Genomic DNA, 19,394 nt, shown 5'->3' with positions numbered 1-19,394 from the left:
CACCAAAAAGCAACAAACAGTCAAACCCATTTTTCCAAACCCAAAAATGGAAAATCTTCACTGAAATCCAAATCAAAACCAGAAATATTTTGCTGAAAAACGTTCAGGTTTTGGATTCGTTTTTCATCGAAACACCTGAAATGTTTAACCAAAATAAAAAATTTCCACCAAACCAATAAATGAATGAATAAATAAATGTGGTCAAAAAGCCATTTTTGGCAAAAAAAAAAAAAGAAAAAAAGAAAAAAAAATCGTTCCACAAAACATTTCCAGCTAGCTCTACTTAAAACTCTGGAAGCAAATATAGATTCTCAAAATGGTTTTTATTATGTGCCTCAATTAGCAGCAAATAATAATCTGTCTTCTTAAAGGGCTGAGAAATGACCTAATTTTCGTGGTGTCCTGCTAAGCTTCAGAAGCCGTATGCAAGGTACAATTATGAGCCATGGTGTGTGTGGACTGTAGTAACTCTATGAGAAATCTATTTTCCTGTTAATTATTTTGGTTCCTGTGAGGATACAGGTACTGTTTCTTTAAGTCTATTGCAGGAAGCTATTGCAGGCATGGGGAAGAATTTCTACAGTGCAGGAGAGACATGGAAGCTTTAGGGATAATACTGGTTTCCTTATTCTCATAGAGATCCTTGTTCATTTCTAGAATCCCTCTTTCTGGCATTTTTACCATTGTCCCATGAGGATCCCATTTCTTGATATTAGACTTGGCCTCCCCTTTTTTATGCACATCAAAGGAGACCAGAAGGTTCTAATAGAGGAGTGTGAAACAAGAAAGTTTATAGTCACATCGTTCCCGACTCTCTATCCAATTACATTCATGGGCCGTTTTCATCTACAGAGCAAACTACCAGATTCTGAATGCCTTATGTAGTCAGTCTTTCCCATGCTCTGTGCTTTGACTGGCTTTTCCACATTTAGGCTCTCCCATAAATTGCTCTAAGCAGAGGAGATGGCAAGTGACTCAAACTGCAGAGGAATGAAGAGCTCAAAGCAGTACATTTCACAGCTGTCAGGAGGTGCATTAAGCTGTAAAATTCTGATACTGTTCCTCTCAAATACTATACAGTGCAATGGATAACGGAGTCAAACACTAGAGCTAAGCAAATATTGGGAGGAGGGCAGATGGGGAAGATGCAATGCATCCTTATTTGAATTCCAAATTACATGTGGCTTTCATGTATTCATGACCTTTTTATGTTCCCTTTCCATTAACATGTGTGCATTTGAGCTCAGCCAGTGAGAATGCTTGTGAACATCGAATGTGAAGCGTGGCTGCTCAAACACTCATTGAGAGCAAAACTGAGAGAGTGAATTCAATGAAAATTCCCCATTCACATAGTATTATTCGCTAAATGCGCTGTCAAATCAGGGGCTGGAAACAATGTTACATCGCTTACATAACTAACCAAAACACTGGTGAATAGTTTATTGAGAACCATCTGCAGACTGAGAATTATTTACTGAAGAAATTTGGGAGCATTTCATGATCCGTTCGCAGAAAATATGTACACAGAAATAAAGGCGACAAAATTATTTAGTGTCAGTCACACAGCTCTGTCAAATAAGTCGTGGCCTTTTAAAAGGGATGGATAATTTCAGGGTCAGCAATATTTATAGTAAACAGAGACAGTTGAAAAATAGGCTGGAAATATAGTGAGAATTTTTTCCTATTTCCTCATCAAAATTTCAGTGAAATATTTAATTGAAATTTCAACATTGTTCAGCCTGGTCTAATAGCTTGCTGTGTTATGATCTGGCTAATCGAATCGTATGCTTAATGTGTTTGCTACAGGCAGCTGTCAGGCTCCAATTCAAACAGGTATTTAAGCATGTGAGCAAGCCCACTGAAGTCATGCAATTGAAGCTGGGGATGCACTTAAGCACCTGGCTGAATTGGGGCCCCAAGGAAGGAATTTCCCCACATTCCCCTATACAATTGCACCAGTGACTAGATGCACTTGAATTGGGGTTTTTTCCACCTTTCTCCAAAGCATAACATATGCCCACTCATTCTATTAGACTCAGTAATAACACCTAGCTCTTATATGGTGCTTTTCATCAGTGGATCTCAAAGCGCTTCACAATCTTTAATGTAGTTATCTTCCCAACACCCCAGGAAGGGCAAGAAATGTTATTATCCCAGTTTTACACATGGGGAAACAAAACACACAGAGGCTAAGTGACTTGCCTAAGGTTACCCAGGAAGTCTGTACCAGAGCAGTGAACACAGGACTACCAACTCCTCGGCTAGTGTGTTAACCAGAGGACCATTCCTCCTCTCAGTGCACCATTCCACCAATGACCTGATCAGGATGGATTTGATTTAAATCAAATTGATTTAAATCATGATTTAAATCACTAGTCAGGAAGACTCGATTTAATCATGGTTTTCTACATAAAAGTGCATTATTGTTGGTTGTTATAACCTTAATACATATTCTTCACAACTCAGAGATAGATGTAGGTTTCATTTTTAGAAGGTACACACTATCCATTTTTAAAGTGATTTATTTTGAAAACTTTTCAGATTAGTTTTACAGCTATATCAGAAAATGAAGGATTGTTTGGTTATTTCATTTACCAAAGGTAATTGAAGCAGATACTTATGAAGTCATTGGGAGGTGAACTATCTCCAATTCAACAGGCTAATCATTAATATTTGGAGGATTTTCCTGCCATGCTGTATTAGGAGGAGAACATCACCAGACAGACATTTAAATTGTTTTATTTAACTAAAACAACAACAACATTACGTATTCTGGATTTTTTTCTTCAGCAGCAAACATATAATATTTTAACAAAACTAGCGTATGAATTTTTGAATTTAGTTAAACATTCAAGTTTGTTTTTGTTAAAATTGTTTTTAACTAAAATAGTCAAATGAAATATATATTTTTTAAAAACAAAAATTAAATTGACGACGTCAGCCAAGTCAACATGAGAAACTTAAACTATTGGCTTCTGCAGCTAACTCAGTCATCTTCACCTTCATTTTCCTGTTTGTTCATAATCTGGAAAAGGAAAAGAAGCTTTCCTGCTTTTTCAGGTCCCAAACAATTTCTCAATTTGGAATGAATTAGTCTAAAGGAAGAAAATGTTCTTTCTACACGGCGGAAGAAGCTACTGTTGTTAAAAGTGAGTTTATCACTTCAATAGTCTTTGATCCAAGTGCTTAAGTAAGTTCCACCAGTTCACTGGTGTGACTTTCTTTAAAACATCATCAGCAAACATATATTTCTTGAACGGTTTACCCTTAGCTCTAAAGTTTATTATAGTTGGCATTATGAAGGGATGATTGCTGGATGTCCATGTCATAGCCAACTCCTCTTCTTCAACAGTTAAGGTTTGACCCTGGTACCAAGTACTGAGAATATTTGAAAGAAAATGAGCTGGAGATGGTGCTTGTAGTTTAACTCTGTCATTGCATATTCCTCTTTTTACGATCTCACTCAGTCCCTTCTATATTTCAGCAGCGTCAGCAATAAAACAGCTATTTCCCTGCATTTTGTTCAAGGCTACAGAAATAGGCTTCAGGGTACTCAGTATGTGTTCAACATTTCTCTTAAGTCCAATGTTGAGAACTTTGGCTGTGACAGGGCCATCTATTTGTTCAGGATTTTGTTCACAAATTGTCATCAGATTAGGCGAGTTCTTGATATAGAGCTCAAACAGTCCACTACTGAGTTCCATCACACATCTTGTGGGAGAGTTAGCTTGGTTCCTCCCACTTTTTTCAGAGCAGCTGCTGCAAAGTGGTTGTTATGGAAGTATTTTGCAATTTCAACAACATTAGCCTTTATTTATGGAACACTGAAGTCTTTGGCTAGGAGGTGCATCAAATGAGCACTGCAATCGTATGTTATTAGCTTGGGACTCTCATCACTTTCTTTCTAAATAATTTCTTCTCATCTTGGATATATTTGCAGCATTGTCTGTGACCAAGCTGCATACTAGACATTTGAAATCTTTTTCAGTTGGTTATAGCTTTTACTGCTACTTCTTGTAAGTATTCTGCTGTGTGTGCATTTCCTGGTGTATCAATTGTTTCTGTAAGGAAGACATTCCCTTCTTCTGTTATCACACAAGCACATACAACAGGATCATTGTGAACATTGCTCCACCCATCAAGACTCAGGTTAACAATTTCACCCTGTAGACCTTTTGCACACTGTTCAATTTCTCTTTCATACACTTTATCCAGAAATTTGCCTGTGACATCTGCTCTGTTGGGTGGACTGTATCCTGGTCTTAATGACTGAACCATGTTAATTTAATGTGGGTTCTCAATCATACAGAAAGGAGAGTTTGTTGCATAAACCAACCGGGCAATTTTTTCATCAATTACCTCTTTTTGTAATCTGCTGGTTCTTATCACAAACTTATCTATGGTTGTTTCTGGATGATGGAGATTTTTTTTTCTTTTTGCTACAGGTGATAGCTATACTGTGGCTATGTGACATAGATGATGTGACTGAAACACTATCATTGGCAGAAAACTCTGAAACTATAGAAAATGATGGTGATCTTGAAGCTGGATAGTCTTCAGAATCCTGTATGTTGAGTATGGATTCCCCTAAACAAAATATGTCAATGCAGTTATTTAATTATATTACCATACTGCTCATTTAGTATTACTCACTGCATTCACTGACACTCAGTACTACTTTAAAGGTGAAATTGTACAAGGAAGATCTGCCTATTTCCGCGATTTATTTTTTTTCACGACTGCATCTAAAATTGATAGTACCATAGAGTAACAACTATATTTTTTGCTCAAACATGAGAATTCAAGAATAGTCCAGAAGGAGGACAAGAAGAAAGAAGTATGAAATAAAAAAGTTTACCAACCTGAAGAGCCTGCATGTTCAGACCTGTTCCTTTCACCATCTTCAACGCAGCTTCCTCTTGAGAAGAAACACTTCTCAAGATGTTGTTTCATTCGGGCAACCAGGCCTTGCATTTCTTTGTTGCACTGATTGCATTTTGCAGCCGTGCCTGTCTTACCCACAGGTAGAGGAACTTCATTAAAATATTCCCAAACTGGGTCTCTTTTACGGCCTGCTGCCATTATAGGTTTTCCCTTCTAGTGAGAGAATGGTATGGTAGAACTCAAATCAATGAAGGCTACACTCAGAAAGACCTCAAGACTTCTGGAATATGCTGCTCAAACAGTTTCATTTTTGTTTCTACTGCCTGTCCCTCCCTTCTCAAATTTATCTTCAAACTTCTTCTCCTTGTCCAGATCTATTCTGCCTCCAACAATCTTCTATCCATTGAACTTTTTGAAACTCTGCACTTTTAGAGAGAGATAAGGGATTGACTCTGTGTACACACATTTGCAGAGGGACAATAGAGTTGAGGTCTGTTATTTCTCATCTCTATATATTATTTATTTATTTTAAAACATTTTTGCTGTTAACAAGCATGTTATCTCTGGAGACACAAATCCAGTTTGAGAACTGCAAAACTAAGCATCTCTGATGGTATCTTCTAGACTGAGCACTGAATCTCATTTGATAGATAGAAAGATTAACCTAAGCAATCTATACAGTAGCCCCTGGAACCCCATAAATTTGGGGCCCTAATCCATGAACTATTGGAACTCATTTACAAAACTTTTCTTAACCATTACATGAATATACTGTCTCATACTATAGAATTAGAATTTATAATCCCTATTCCATGATGCGATATCTTTGAGCTATAATGCATCTTAATTAAAACTATCTTTAGATAGTTTTTTTCCTCAAAAATCCAATTTAAATAAAAAAATAGGATTTTTTTGATTTGTTAAAAAAATAATACATTTTTATCCACCCTGGACCTGATCCACTGTAGTAAAAACTTACGCTTCTGTAGTTCGCATCCATAGTTTCACTGTAAACACTCACAGACAATTGAATAATTATAGCTGTGCACAATGGAACCTAAAAAAATGCCGTGGTGCGGTTTACCACTTTTGCCTGGTGTCATCACAGAAGATCTCAGTGGTTGCCCTGGAGGAGACACCCTTGTGAAGTTAATTGGATGTTGGTAGGCAGGCTTGAATTTTTCCTGCTGCTTTGGGGCAAAAACGTATGCATTTTATGTGGGGGAAGTGCGGGAACGTGGCATGAAAAGACCTGCTCAAATTCCACTGCATAGTCCAAAGAAAGGTGCAGGGGAGGTTTTGTCTGTACTCTTGAAGCCCTTAACTTCCATGACAGCTTGGCTTTAATGGCCATCCCACTGAAATACTGATTAATTTTTAAATATTTTGTCAAGAAACATCTGTTTATTTCACATTTGGCCAAATACTCTTCCACTTCTTTGGCCGGCAATAGCTGGCGAGACAACAATTGAGGGCATTTGACTCAGTGGAGGTTTGTCGAGCATATTATTATGGCATAATGCATGCACCTCTTTTCTCCTGGGGTTTGTGTCAGGTAAGGCTTTGCCTTCCAGCAGCGTGTCCTTGTGCTGCAAAGTGACAGGATTCTGTTCCACTGTTCTGAAAAAGTCCGATGTGACAGCAAAGTCAGCAAATGGAGCATTCAGGCCAGTAAATGGGATTCAGCGGCTGAAGGGATGACATGCGTTAGTCACAATATGAATGTTTAAAATAAAGAGGAGTCTGAAGGGTCATCTCATCTTGCTCGTCCCTTCTGGGATACATCTAAAAATCCTACTTTCGGATCTCTTCTACCAACCAACCCGAGATGTACGATCTGATTTATGAAAGCTGCTTCAACCAGCACAACACGAAGTGGGGAGGGGGATCCTTTCCATTCCCCCTAGGTCATGTGTGCATTTGTACTTCGCTAGAAGTGGTTGCTCAGAATCTGCCTGTTTGCAGAGAGGTCTGTGCTAATTAATACTATTACTACTGAGGTCTTTATAACATTTTTCATCAGGAGATCTCAAAACGCTTTACAAAAGAGGTCAGTATCATTGTCCCCATTATACAGATGAGGAAACTGAGGCACAGAGGAATGATGCAACTTGTCAAAAGTTACCGGGAATAGAAGCCTGGTCTGCCGAGTCCCAGTCCGGCATGCTATCCATTAGCCAACACCACCTCCCTTTGTTGGTAGTACACTAGTTCAAACACGTATGCCCCTGTCCATCCCTCTCCAAAGATAGCCACTGCTGGCGGAGCGCGTTTGTTGGCTTGCAATGACTTACAATGCACTTTCTTAACAGTGGCTTCTAATTTAGGCACCACGCAATTTGAGCCTGATGAATCCTGTAGCTTCTGCTTTAATGGGAAGTAGTTAAAGTGGGGATTGGGACCCATGATACTTTATTAATTACGGTACTAGAGGTACGGTAACTGCAGGGTATTACGAAGGTGACCGTGGGATATTACTACAAGGGAAATCAGAAGTGCTTCAGAACTGATATACCTGCTACTGCCCATGTGGTTGTCATGGGCAAATCTGCAGGGTTAGGAATCCACCCTTCCCATATTGGAACGGGTGGGTTTCTGCACCCGTCACAGCCACCTCCAATGCCAGTGCTCAGGAGATGCGAGAGCCAGAATGACTGAAATAAACTGTGCTGGTGGAACTCACCTGGGGCCTGCCCAGGGATTGAAGTGAGAGAGAGACAGGCGGGGGCCCTCTTGCTAAGCCCCGATCTGCACTAATCCTCTTGAGTGGACACATCACCAATGTGACCAATTTGACATGCGACCAGTGGAGAAGAGCAACGTGCGAGGAGATTGTTTGCGTGAAGATTGTTCCTTCTCCCCTCTCAGTGCACCAACCCAATGGGAATCAGAAATAAAAACTGGTCAGGCTAGAAAATGCAGGGATTACATGTAACCCATCCCAGGCTTAATTTAGCACCATCCAGGAAGGAGCTTTAAGGGGCTGCCAATGGGATCAATGTAATGACTGGGCACCACTCATGACCTCTGTTGTCATCTGGCTGCAGCCCTGTTTCAGGTTACACTCTTAAATGACTGGTGCCAAACTTCATCCTGGCCTTAGTCAGGACTCCAGGTTAGCACCTGCACTTGTGAGAGTTTGAATAATTCCAAGCCCTACTTGGATCAGTTAAACTCTAGGGGCCCAGTTCATCATTACCAGCACTGTGTGGCCTCTGCAGGAGCCGTGGTCCAGGGTTGAGCAGGGGCATGCCCGAGGAAAGCGGTGGGGACATGCCAGAGGAATGGGGATGTGCTGGGGCATTCTTACTGCTCCGCAGGAATTCTGCCCCTCTGTGTTGGTCCATAAAGCTCCCTAGCCAGCATTCAGCGGCCCTGGAATAGAGTTATTCCAGGTTTTGGCTGGATATGGGCCCATGTCACCAGGTTCCTATCTAGAACCCACAGTTCACCAAATTCAAGCTACCACTCTGGTCCCATCCAGATTCCAGCTTTGGCCCAACATGCCTGAGCCATGGGGTTTGGATCAGAGTCCAACCTTTTCCAGAGTTAAAGGGAATTTGGATCCAAAGCTGCAATTTTCCTCCTGGACTTCACAGGAGTCACTAGTATCACTCTGTAAGAGAGGACAAAATCTATCCTGTGACATTAAAGGGACACCAGTAACTTGAAATCCAGCCATTTTTTAAAGAAAGATGTACAAGTTGTTCTAGGTCTTGCCCCCAAATTCCCTGCTAACGTTTGTGGGTTTAGAATCACATTCCCCCTCTTGGGGTGCGAAACACACACATACAGTACACACCAGGGGAAACTGACTATGCAGAAAGTGCTGTCAAGTTGAAAATCGGGCACTGGATCAGTACTGAACTAGCTCCCCACTGTGTTGCTAGAGAAACCACTCACTGAGCGATCTCTTAAATGGAAACCCTCAGTGCTTGTGATGAGTAAAGCTCCTATTGCCCTTTTCACAGGGGTAGAGATGTTAACCCTGGTGTCCCGATTTAAATCCAACTCAAATATTCTGCCCATCTAACTTCCCACTGCCATTTCAGTCTTCTTCCTGTAACCATTGTGTAAGGTTGCTGTGTGCTGTTAAACAGACACTATATTCCTCCCCAGAGCTGGCTAAATTAATGGAGTGGGGAGAATTTCAGAAATGGGGAGAAACACAGTTTACGTAGCCCAGTGAGATCTGTAGGGATAAAAAGGTGCCTTCCAAATGTGAGATATTTATTATTACTATTGGCTGGCGTTCCTTGTGGCCTTATACAGATGACTATAATGTACCAGGATCAAAGCCCCTCTACAGGGAAAATATACCAGGGAAATAAATGCCCAATAATTGTCTGACAGCTCCAAAGGGAAGATAAATAAAACACGTTTGTATGTTTCCTGAAATGCAATATGTGGCTATAGGGTTGTCCTGATTTTCTTGATCCACTCCCACAAGAATGTTTGCATCAAGCCATGCATTCAGCCTGATCCTGAGCTGTCAGGTGTTATCTCTGTGTTTGATCATATTCTGCATGGAGACTTAATAAGCACTGCTCTCTCCCTTTAGCAATTTTATGACACAAGATTGAAATACATAATTGCCTCAGAGTAAAATTCTAAATAATAATAAGACAACTAGGTACCCAAGCTGACTGCATAATGTGTCTCCCTGCATGCCTTTTTATTCTCAGCTCAAACACAAACCAAGAAAGCATCTACACTAAACAATGTGTGACCTGGGACAGAAATCCTGCCAAAGATGAAAAAAAAAACAAACAAACCCTCCCAAACCCTACATTTGATTGAAGTGAAGAAGAAAGGCAATTTTCGTCCTGGTTAGGTGTGAAATTTCCAATGTGTAAAGTTTAGAAAGAGTAAACTTCAAAAAGACAGAGCCACAGCAGTGCTGTTGAAACCAACTCACAGGAAAAAGCCAAATTGTCCCTGTATTAAAGATTCTACCATGGCTTTGATTTGAGAAAAAGAGTCTCACTCTTCCCTCTTCCTTGGCAAGTAATTCCACGGATCAAAGACCCATTTCACATATGTTCCACTATTAATGAGGTGCTTGGAGTATAATTACTCATACCTTTTTCTTCTCTTAACAGCTGAGAGGAAGCGTTCTCTAGGCAAAGACTATCATCCCCTTTGTCTGAAGTGTTACCAGTGCAAACGGCAGCTCAGCCCCGGCCAGCACGCAGAGGTAGGAAACGAACTGTCTCTTATCTGCCTGCCTCAATGAGTTACTGCATGACCACAATAATCTGTCTCCTGATCCCATTTCAAAGGGCTGGTTCGCACTGGGATGCAATGAAGGCTGCATGCAATCCGCTTAGAAGTTTTTTCAGTGTGATAGCTGGGGAGATAAAGGCTGGTAGAAAGTAGACATGCACTGAGAACAGCAGACAGATTAGAACTATTACAGCACCAGGGTAGCACCACCATTTACTAAAAATATCCAGCTTGCCACAGCGATAAAGACAAACTATCGTGTGTCTGTCACACGCCGGTGTGGGGAGGTGGACGGGGGTGAGTGTGTTGAGATAGGTTGCACATGGAACCATACACACTAGTAGAGCCTGGCAGGAATTTTTCAGCAAAATGTTTTTTCATCAGAAAATACCAATTTGTCCAACCCAAAACTGTTCACAGGCAGGGGCCAAGTTTCGATGACTTGCTCATCTTGAAAAATTGGCTGGAGAAAAGAAATTTTGAAATTGTCCACACGACTCGTGTCGACATTTTCAGAATGAAAAATTCCAGTTCAGAAACACTTTTTGGTTAGAAATTTATGCTAACAACAATTTTAAAAAATCAAACTTTAAATGAAATGTTTTGAATTAGATGAATTATAAAAAAAAATTGGGGGCTTGACAGGTGGGAAAATTTGAGATCACGATTTTCATCACAATTCAGGAGGTGAAAATTTTCCTGGGATGGGAAAACCATTTCCTGCCCAGGTCTACACAGACTCGGATCTGAAGGGGCAGCCTGTGAGTACCACCAGGGGAGGGGAGCGCGGCACAGCTGTGGTTTGACGTACCTCAAGCAATAGAGCTGAGAGCCCTGCTTTTGAAGACTGCCCCTGAGCATCAGGGAGTGAACTCTTGGGAAGATTTTCCTAGTCTAACCCAAAGTCAATGACACTTTAGGGATGCTGCAAAATCGATGGGATGGGTTTTTGGAGAGGGTTGAGGTGTTCCTCAAATGCGGGAGGTGGGGAGAAATGGAAAGGAGCTTTGTGTAACTGGTTGGCTGGCCAAGTAGAGCTAGCCACTAAATGATTTCAGAGCCTAAGTCCCTCTTTCAAAAGGGATTTAGACAGCTGGGGCCGTATTTTCAAAGATACCGCCACTTCTCGAGTAGAGGGGGATCAGCAGGGGTCCCAAGAGCAGTGGATTTCAAAATAAATAATCCTTTGAGATTACCGGGGCAGTTTCCTCTCTCAGAGCAATTGTCTCAGGCTCTCTGCAGTCTCAGGCCACAGTTTCAAGCTCTTCTTACTATCCATCAGGGCTAGAAAAAATTTTTAAATTAATACTAGGATTCAGATGTCATCACATGATTCCAGGAGCTGGAGCCCCAGGCTGCCTATGCCTTAATGTGTCCCTGCTTCCAAGACCCAGTTCAGGCAGGGGTGTGCAGGAGCGAGTCTCTGTGGGCATGCAGCACAGCCTGCCCATGCCTGCATGCACCTGCCCACATCTGCGGTGGATGATATCTCAGGGTAGCCAGAGACAGCTGCTCTTTCTTTGCCTGCAGTACTGCCCCGTGACAGATTCTGCATACAGGATCTGATTTATACAAGACACCCAAGAGCTGTCATGAATCTGCATGCAGTTTCTGAGTCTGCAACATGCCCAACCATAGGCTCCTCTTCTCTAAAATCAGAATCAGCCCTACTGCCACACTCTTTAAATCGCCAATCACTGAGACAAACAAAGATGGCAGTGCATGCTGCCACAGACCTGCCTGGCTTGGCACAGCCCTTCCTCGCTTTCTGCAAGTTCATGAATCAGAAAGGCCAAGAGATCTTTCAGGTTCTTACCCAAAGGGCTGTGGTGATGGTCTGGGTAAGGGGAAGGCATTGGGACGACGTTGTCACTAACACACAGTAACCTGGGCAGCTCAGCCAGTGCATTCCCCTTAACACGTGATCAGAACCAAATTCTGCTTGCTGACTAGGCAGAAGTGGGAAGCTGGTGGGAGCCTGTTCTGTGTCTGTCTCATGTGAACTTCTTGTGTCTAAGGTGATATGTACGTCACCCCTCCCCTAAAACAGCCTAATGAAGAACAATCCCCAGCCTGCTTTCCCCCTTCTCGAGGACAGTAACAATTGGCTGAGCCCAGACCTACTCCTCACTCAGCTGTTCTGGCACCTGTATATTATGCACTTTTTAAAATGCCAAAATCAGCCTAAGAGCCTCGGACCATGGTCCTGGACCCCTTGTGGATTAGATTTTATTGAAACAAAATGTTTTGATTGGCCCTAAACAAGTCCCCCCCCAAAAAAAATTGTTTCACGGGAAATGTGAACATTTCTCAATGAAAGGAAATGTCAAAATGTTGGAATTTGCCATGGAGGGAAATTCTGACTTTTGACCAGCTCTAAGGATAAGTTACCTATCTTCTTTTCATCTGGAATTCTCTCTGTGTAGTTCTGTCCAAGCTTCAAAAAAGATACCAAAAAAGAGAGGGTTCAAAGAAGAGCAACGAAAATGAGTCTTGAGTCTCTACTAGGAGAGATGGAAGGAACTGGTTTGTTTAACCTAAAAACTACTTGTGGAATCATGGAAGTCAACGAATGGCTACGCAGGTGGTGTCGGAGAGAAGGCTTTCGATTCTTTGACCATGGGATGGTGTTCCAAGAAGGAGGAGTGCTAGGCAGAGATGGGCTCCACCTAACGAAGAGAGGGAAGAGCATCTTCGCAAGCAGGATGGCTAACTTAGTGAGGAGGGCTTTAAACTAGGTTCACCGGGGGAAAGAGACCAAAGCCCTGAAGTAAGTGGGGAAGTGGGATACTGGGAGGAAGCACAAGCAGGAGCGTGCAAGAGAGCAGGGCTCCTGTCTGATACTGAGAAAGAGGGATGATCAGCGAGTTATCTCAAGTGCCTATACACAAATGCAAGAAGCCTGGGAAACAAGCAGGGAGAACTGGAAGTCCTGGCACAGTCAAGGAATTATGATGTGATTGGAGTAACAGAGACTTGGTGGGATAACTCACATGACTGGAGTACTGTCATGGATGGATATAAACTGTTCAGGAAGGACAGGCAGGGCAGAAAAGGTGGGGGAGTTGCACTGTATGTAAGGGAGCAGTATGACTGCTCAGAGCTCAAGTATGAAACTGCAGAAAAAGCTGAGTGTCTCTGGATTAAGTTTAGAAGTGTGAGCAACAAGGGTGATGTCGTGGTGGGAGTCTGCTACAGACCACCGGACCAGAGGGATGAGGTGGATGAGGCTTTCTTCCGGCAACTCACGGAAGTTACTAGATCGCAGGGCCTGGTTCTCATGGGAGATTTCAATCACCCTGATATCTGCTGAAAGAGCAATACAGCGGTGCACAGACAATCCAGGAAGTTTTTGGAAAGTGTAGGGGACAATTTCCTGGTGCAAGTGCTGGAGGAACCAACTAGGGGCAGAGCTCTTTTTGACCTGTTGCTCACAAACCAGGAAGAATTAGTAGGGGAAGCAAAAGTGGATGGGAACCTGGGAGGCAGTGACCATAAGATGGTCGAGTTCAGGATTCTGACACAGGAAAGAAAGGAGAGCAGCAGAATATGGACCCTGGACTTCAGAAAAGCAGACTTTGACTCCCTCAGGGAACTGAGAGGCAGGATCCCCTGGGAGAATAACATGAGGGGGAAAGGAGTCCAGGAGAACTGGCTGTATTTTAAAGAATCCTTATTGAGGTTACAGGGACAAACCATCCCGATCTGTAGAAAGAATAGTAAATATGGCAGGTGACCAGCTTGGCTTCACAGTGAAATAATTGCTGATCTTAAACACAAAAAAGAAGCTTACAAGAAGTGGAAGATTGGACAAATGACTAGGGAAGAGTATAAAAATATTGCTTGGGCATACAGGAGTGAAATCAGGAAGGCCAAATCACACCTGGAGTTGCAGCTAGCAAGAGATGTTAAAAGTAACAAGAAGGGTTTCTTCAGGTATGTTAGCAACAAGAAGAAAGTCAAGGAAAGTGTGGGCCCCTTACTGAATGAGGGAGGCAACCTAGTGACAGAGGAGGTGGAAAAAGCTAATGTACTCAATGCTTTTTTTGCCTCTGTCTTCACGAACAAGATCAGCTCCCAGACTACTGCACTGGGCAGCACAGCATGGGGAGGAGGTGACCAGCCCTCTGTGGAGAAAGAAGTGGTTCGGGACTATTTAGAAAAGCTGGACGAGCACAAGTCCATGGGGCCGGACGCGCTGCATCCGAGAGTGCTAAAGGAGTTGGCAGATGTGATTGCAGAGCCATTGGCCATTATCTTTGAAAACTCATGGCGATTGGGGGAAGTCCCGGACAACTGGAAAAAGGCTAATGTAGTGCCCATCTTTAAAAAAGGGAAGAAGGAGGATCCTGGGAACTACATGCCAGTCAGCCTCACTTCAGTCCCTGGAAAAATCATGCAGCAGGTCCTCAAGGAATCAATTCTGAAGCACTTAGAGGAGAGGAAAGTGATCAGGAACAATCAGCATGGATTCACCAAGGGCAAGTCATGCCTGACTAATCTAATTGCCTTCTATGATGAGATAACTGGCTCTGTGGATGAGGGGAAAGCGGTGGACGTGTTGTTCCTTGACTTTAGCAAAGCTTTTGAAACGGTCTCCCACAGTATTCTTGCCAGCAAGTTAAAGAAGTATCGGTTGGATGAATGGACCATAAGGTAGATTGAAAGTTGGCTAGATTGTCGGGCTCAACGGGTAGTGAGCAATGGCTCTATGTCTAGTTGGCAGCCAGTATCAAGTGGAGTGCCCCAAGGGTTGGTCCTGGGGCCGGTTTTGTTCAATATCTTCATAAATGATCTGCAGGATAGTGTGGATTGCACTCTCAGCTAGTTTGCAGATGACACTAAACTGGGAGGAGAGGTAGATATGCTGGAGGGTAGGGATAGGATACAGAGGGCCCTAGACAAATTGGAGGATTGGGCCAAAAGAAATCTGATGAGGTTCAACAAGTACAAGTGCAGAGTTCTGCACTTAGGACGGAAGAATCCAATGCACCGCTACAGACTAGGGACCGAATGGCTAGGCAGCAGTTCTGCGGAAAAGGACCTAGGGGTGACAGTGGACGAGAAGCTGGATATGAGTCAACAGTGTGCCCTTGTTGCCAAGAAGGCCAATGGCATTTTGGGATGTATAGGTAGGGGCATTGCCAGCAGATCGAGGGACGTGATCGTTCCCCTCTATTTGACATTGGTGAGGCCTCATCTGGAGTACTGTGTCCAGTTTTGGGCCCCACACTACAAGAAAGATGTGGAAAAATTGGAAAGAGTCCAGCGGAGGGCAACAAAAATGATTAGGGGACTGGAACGCATGACTTACAAGGAGAGGCTGAGGGAACTGGGATTGTTTAGTCTGTGGAAGAGAAGAATGAGGGGGGATTTGATAGCTGCTTTCAACTACCTGAAAGGGGGTTCCAAAGAGGATGGATCTAGACTGTTCTCAGTGGTAGCTGATGACAGAACAAGGAGTAATGGTCTCAAGTTGCAGTGGGGGAGGTTTAGGTTGGATATTAGGAAAAACTTTTTCACTAGGAGGGTGGTGAAACACTGGAATGCGTTACCTAGGGAGGTGGTGGAACCTCCTTCCTTAGAGGTTTTTAAGGTCAAGCTTGACAAAGCCCTGGCTGGGATGATTTAGTTGGGGATTAGGTCCTGCTTTAAGCAGAGGGTTGGACTAGATGACCTCCTGAGTTCCCTTCCAACCCTGATATTCTATGATTCTATGATACTTAAAAAGGCAGCGAGGTACCGGCACATTCCTAAAGGCAGCTCAATACAGAAGAACACAAGTAACTATTCTTAGGGGACACTGGGATTAAACTAAGGAGCAAGGTGCTGAAGTTAAAAGGATAAAGGGAGATAGCAGAAGTAACTGATGTTAAAGTCAGTCAGCCAGCGAAACGAAGTGTCGAATAAGGTAGCTTGCTATGGCACAGTCACTAGACATCTCTAACCTGGAAGCAGGGGCTTTAATTAGGCAATCTGAGAAGGTCCCTTTTCATTTCCGAAAGCTCTGACTCATGGATCTGCTGTAAATCAGCTTTGAATCCAGGTCTCCAGAGGGAGAGACTGGCTGTTTAACTCGCTAGCCTCATAGCCAGGATTAGACCAGAAATAGCAGACACCCACCTATTCTGGAAGCGAAGCTGCTTCCCTGAATATGCGCATCCCATCCCCACAGCATCTGTGGGAAGCTCCTTTTACTAGTGGATTGATTTAAAGTGACTGCTTATCCCGACAGTCAGTATTTCCTGGCAAATGTTGGCCTCTGGCTCAGTTGATTTCATCATGTAACCAGCATTCCCCGTACTCCCTCTAATACAGTATGAATTTGCTTAAAAGCAGAAGTTGAGTTTTTTCAGACCCCGCCATTTAATCACCTGGCTGTAGTGCAGCATTCGCGGCAGTGGTGTTATTTATCACTAGTTAATTAAAGCGCTGGGGAAAGGCGAGTCTCGGAGTTCACAAGTGTGTGTGTGTGGGGGGGGCATTAGAGGGGTTTTTCAGCAATAGATAATGAGCGAGATTCAAAATGTCTGGTCGGTGACATACTCTGAGTGCCCCCAAAGCCCCCCACACAGTGTGGGAAGAATGGAAAATGCCAGGCAGAAATATTGTACAGTATCCTTTGAGCTCATGACAAGACCTAATGCTCCTAAAGGTGGGAAATCTCAGCAGCACTGATCATAAAGACCCCCCAGGCTCTTGGGATTTGTTTGCTAAGGAAGTTCCCTGACACACTGGGTGTTTCCTTTCTCCATATTTGCTAGGTGTCAATATGGGGTGAACAGAAGAAAATCCAGCCATTCGTTTTAATTTCAGTTCACTGTCAGGAACTGAAGGGAAATACTAGGTAGTGATGTTTAAACTAACCCCCCGCCAGCTGGGTTTTGTTCCTGTTATTCCCTTTGACCTGAGCAATTAGCTAAATACAGGGTGTCACGGGCTGTTCCAGTTAGGGGGAGAAACTGGTGACAGAGCCAGGTATTGTCTTTGATGCAATCCTGTTTATTTACAAAGATTATGTGTAAAGTCCTGTTTGCCTGAACACTGCAGGAATCAAATAGCAGGAGCCAGTTTCCTTGCTTGCTGTTCCAAGCCTTCCTTTCCAGCCAGCACTCTGCCTAAAAAGCTTTCTACTAGCTCTCTCTCAGAACCACATTACCAGCCTTCTCTTACTGTCTTCCTGCTCCTTCTGCTTCTGTGGTGCTGTCTTTCTCTCTCCCGATTCTCCCCTCCCACACATATCCTCACCCACAAACAATGCTCAGCAAAGCCCTCAGCCCACACAGTTCTAATTCCTGGGCAGACTTACATATGCCTTTGTTTTAGGCAGGAGCTGCTTAACTGTCTCTTACAAATATCTGAAATGAGGGGTGGCAGCCACACCCAACAGGTTAAATGAGGTATAACCCAACCCACAATATTATACTATTATTAATTATCCATGCTGTGGTAGCATCTAGGCCCCAGCCATGGATCGGGACCCCAATGTGCAAGGCACTGTACAAACACAGAACAAAAATACTGGCCTGCTATGTCTCCTCAAATCCAACAAGCCAAGCATGCCATTCAAGCGAACCACAAGGGGCTAGAATCAGACCCTTGGCTCCCGTACATCAGTGTAGCACCAGTAACTTCAATAGAGCTACAGCAGCTTGCACCAGTGGAGGCTCTGGCCCCACGACTTTAACCAGATAAGAAGCACATAATGAGAAAATGGATCACGTCAGCCCAATGAGAAGGTCCATTAGTTACAAGCTCCATCCAACCCTAACTCATTCCTAGGTGCAGTCTCCAACCAACTCCAGCTGCAGCTGCTTCCAGCTGGCCAGCCTGCTTTTGAACTCCATGCAAAATGGTCCAGGTCTTAAAAGCATACTGTCCACATCCAGATGCCATGGCTCGCAAAGCTCTAGATGCTGCTTGTTTGAATCGAGCGCACACATTATTCCTGAACCCATTTTAAGCAGGACTTGACCTCTCTGCTCTGGGTTCCATTTCCATGGGCTGCTGAGACACATACTGTGACCAGCTGGTTGGAGGGCAATCCTTATCCTTTTCTTATGAGTATATGTCTATCTGTTGTTTTACAGGAGTGGAGTTGGCTCAGCCAATCAGAATGCAGGTTTGCTGTACCACCACTATGTAGGCCCATCCTTGTGTTGCTATATCTCAGTAATAACCTGTACCCCGTGCTAGTTAACAGCCTAGATTTCAGCCTGGAGTTTATGTACCCCAGGATAGAACAATTCCAGTTCTACTGGAGATCTCTTGTGTGATCTCAGAGGTGTCAGTCAATCTCCTTGGGCCTGAGCTCCCCACATCTAAAATGGGGGTGCAGATACTGTACTTCCTTTGTCTGCCTGGCCTGTTTAGAATGTAAGCGTTTTTGGGCAGGGACTGAGCATGTGTACAGCTCCTATCGCTACAGGGCTCTGATTTCAGCTCACGTCCACGGGTGCTCCTGTTTTACAAATAAGAATAACTGAAGAAGACAATGTGCACAACCGTTGACGCTTGGGAGTTCTGCATGTGGGTGGGTGATTACAAAGGTGTACCCTTGAAATGATTGAAGTGGAAATGATGGGAGGTGGGAAATTAAATTCTGGGGTACATGGGCAGCTCAAAGATAGCTGGATCTCAGGAAGATGTTGACACAGGATCCGAACGCTGAATTCTCAAGGTCTAATGCTCCACGTCTTGCCGATGGCACTTGTCCCATTGCAGTCAATGGGATTACACACAGGATAAGTGAGACAAATAGGATTTTGCCTTAAGTCAGGGATGGATTCAAAGTCAGTCTTTCCATCCACTTCGATTACTTTAGATAAGGTCCCAACAACTTTAATTCCTCTGGGGTTTGGGATTTTTTTCCGTCTCCCAAAGTAGAGAGCCACATTGATAAAGGAAAGTTAGAGGTGGGCTGGCTTGCCAGAGGTCGGGATGGCAGGTACCTGCACTATCATCAGATCTGTCCACTGCAATCAGCTAATATTGAGCTGAAATGAGAAGCTAAAAGAGATCTATGGCACAAAGCAATGCTCATGATACTTTATTTTAAATATCAGAGGGGTAGCCGTGTTAGTCTGGATCTGTAAAAGCAGCAAAGAGTCCTGTGGGCACCTTATAGACTAACAGACGTACTGGAGCATGAGCTTTCGTGGGTCAATATCCACTTCGTCGCATGCACCCACGAAAGCTCATGCTCCAATACGTCTGTTAGTCTATAAGGTGCCACAGGACTCTTTGCCGCTTTTATTTTAAATGTTAAACTTTGCTTGCGTTTT

General features: G+C 43.4%; 1 protein-coding gene across 1 annotated transcript in view; it reads left to right on the top strand.

The window, feature by feature from the left end:
- Window positions 1-19,394, top strand: part of LOC144264728 (cysteine-rich protein 1-like) — a 53,330-nt gene that overhangs the window by 18,983 nt on the left and 14,953 nt on the right. Inside the window, exon 2 of the mRNA XM_077816519.1 lies at window positions 9,987-10,081. Within this exon, the coding sequence (XP_077672645.1) occupies window positions 9,987-10,081 (95 nt within the window). The remainder of the gene's footprint in view (window positions 1-9,986; window positions 10,082-19,394) is intronic.

Source organism: Eretmochelys imbricata, chromosome 5, assembly GCF_965152235.1.
Source record: "Eretmochelys imbricata isolate rEreImb1 chromosome 5, rEreImb1.hap1, whole genome shotgun sequence".
Lineage (NCBI taxonomy): Eukaryota > Metazoa > Chordata > Testudines > Cheloniidae > Eretmochelys > Eretmochelys imbricata.
The sequence above is the reverse complement of the archived record's forward strand: the minus strand, read 5'-3'. Positions and strand labels throughout refer to the sequence as shown.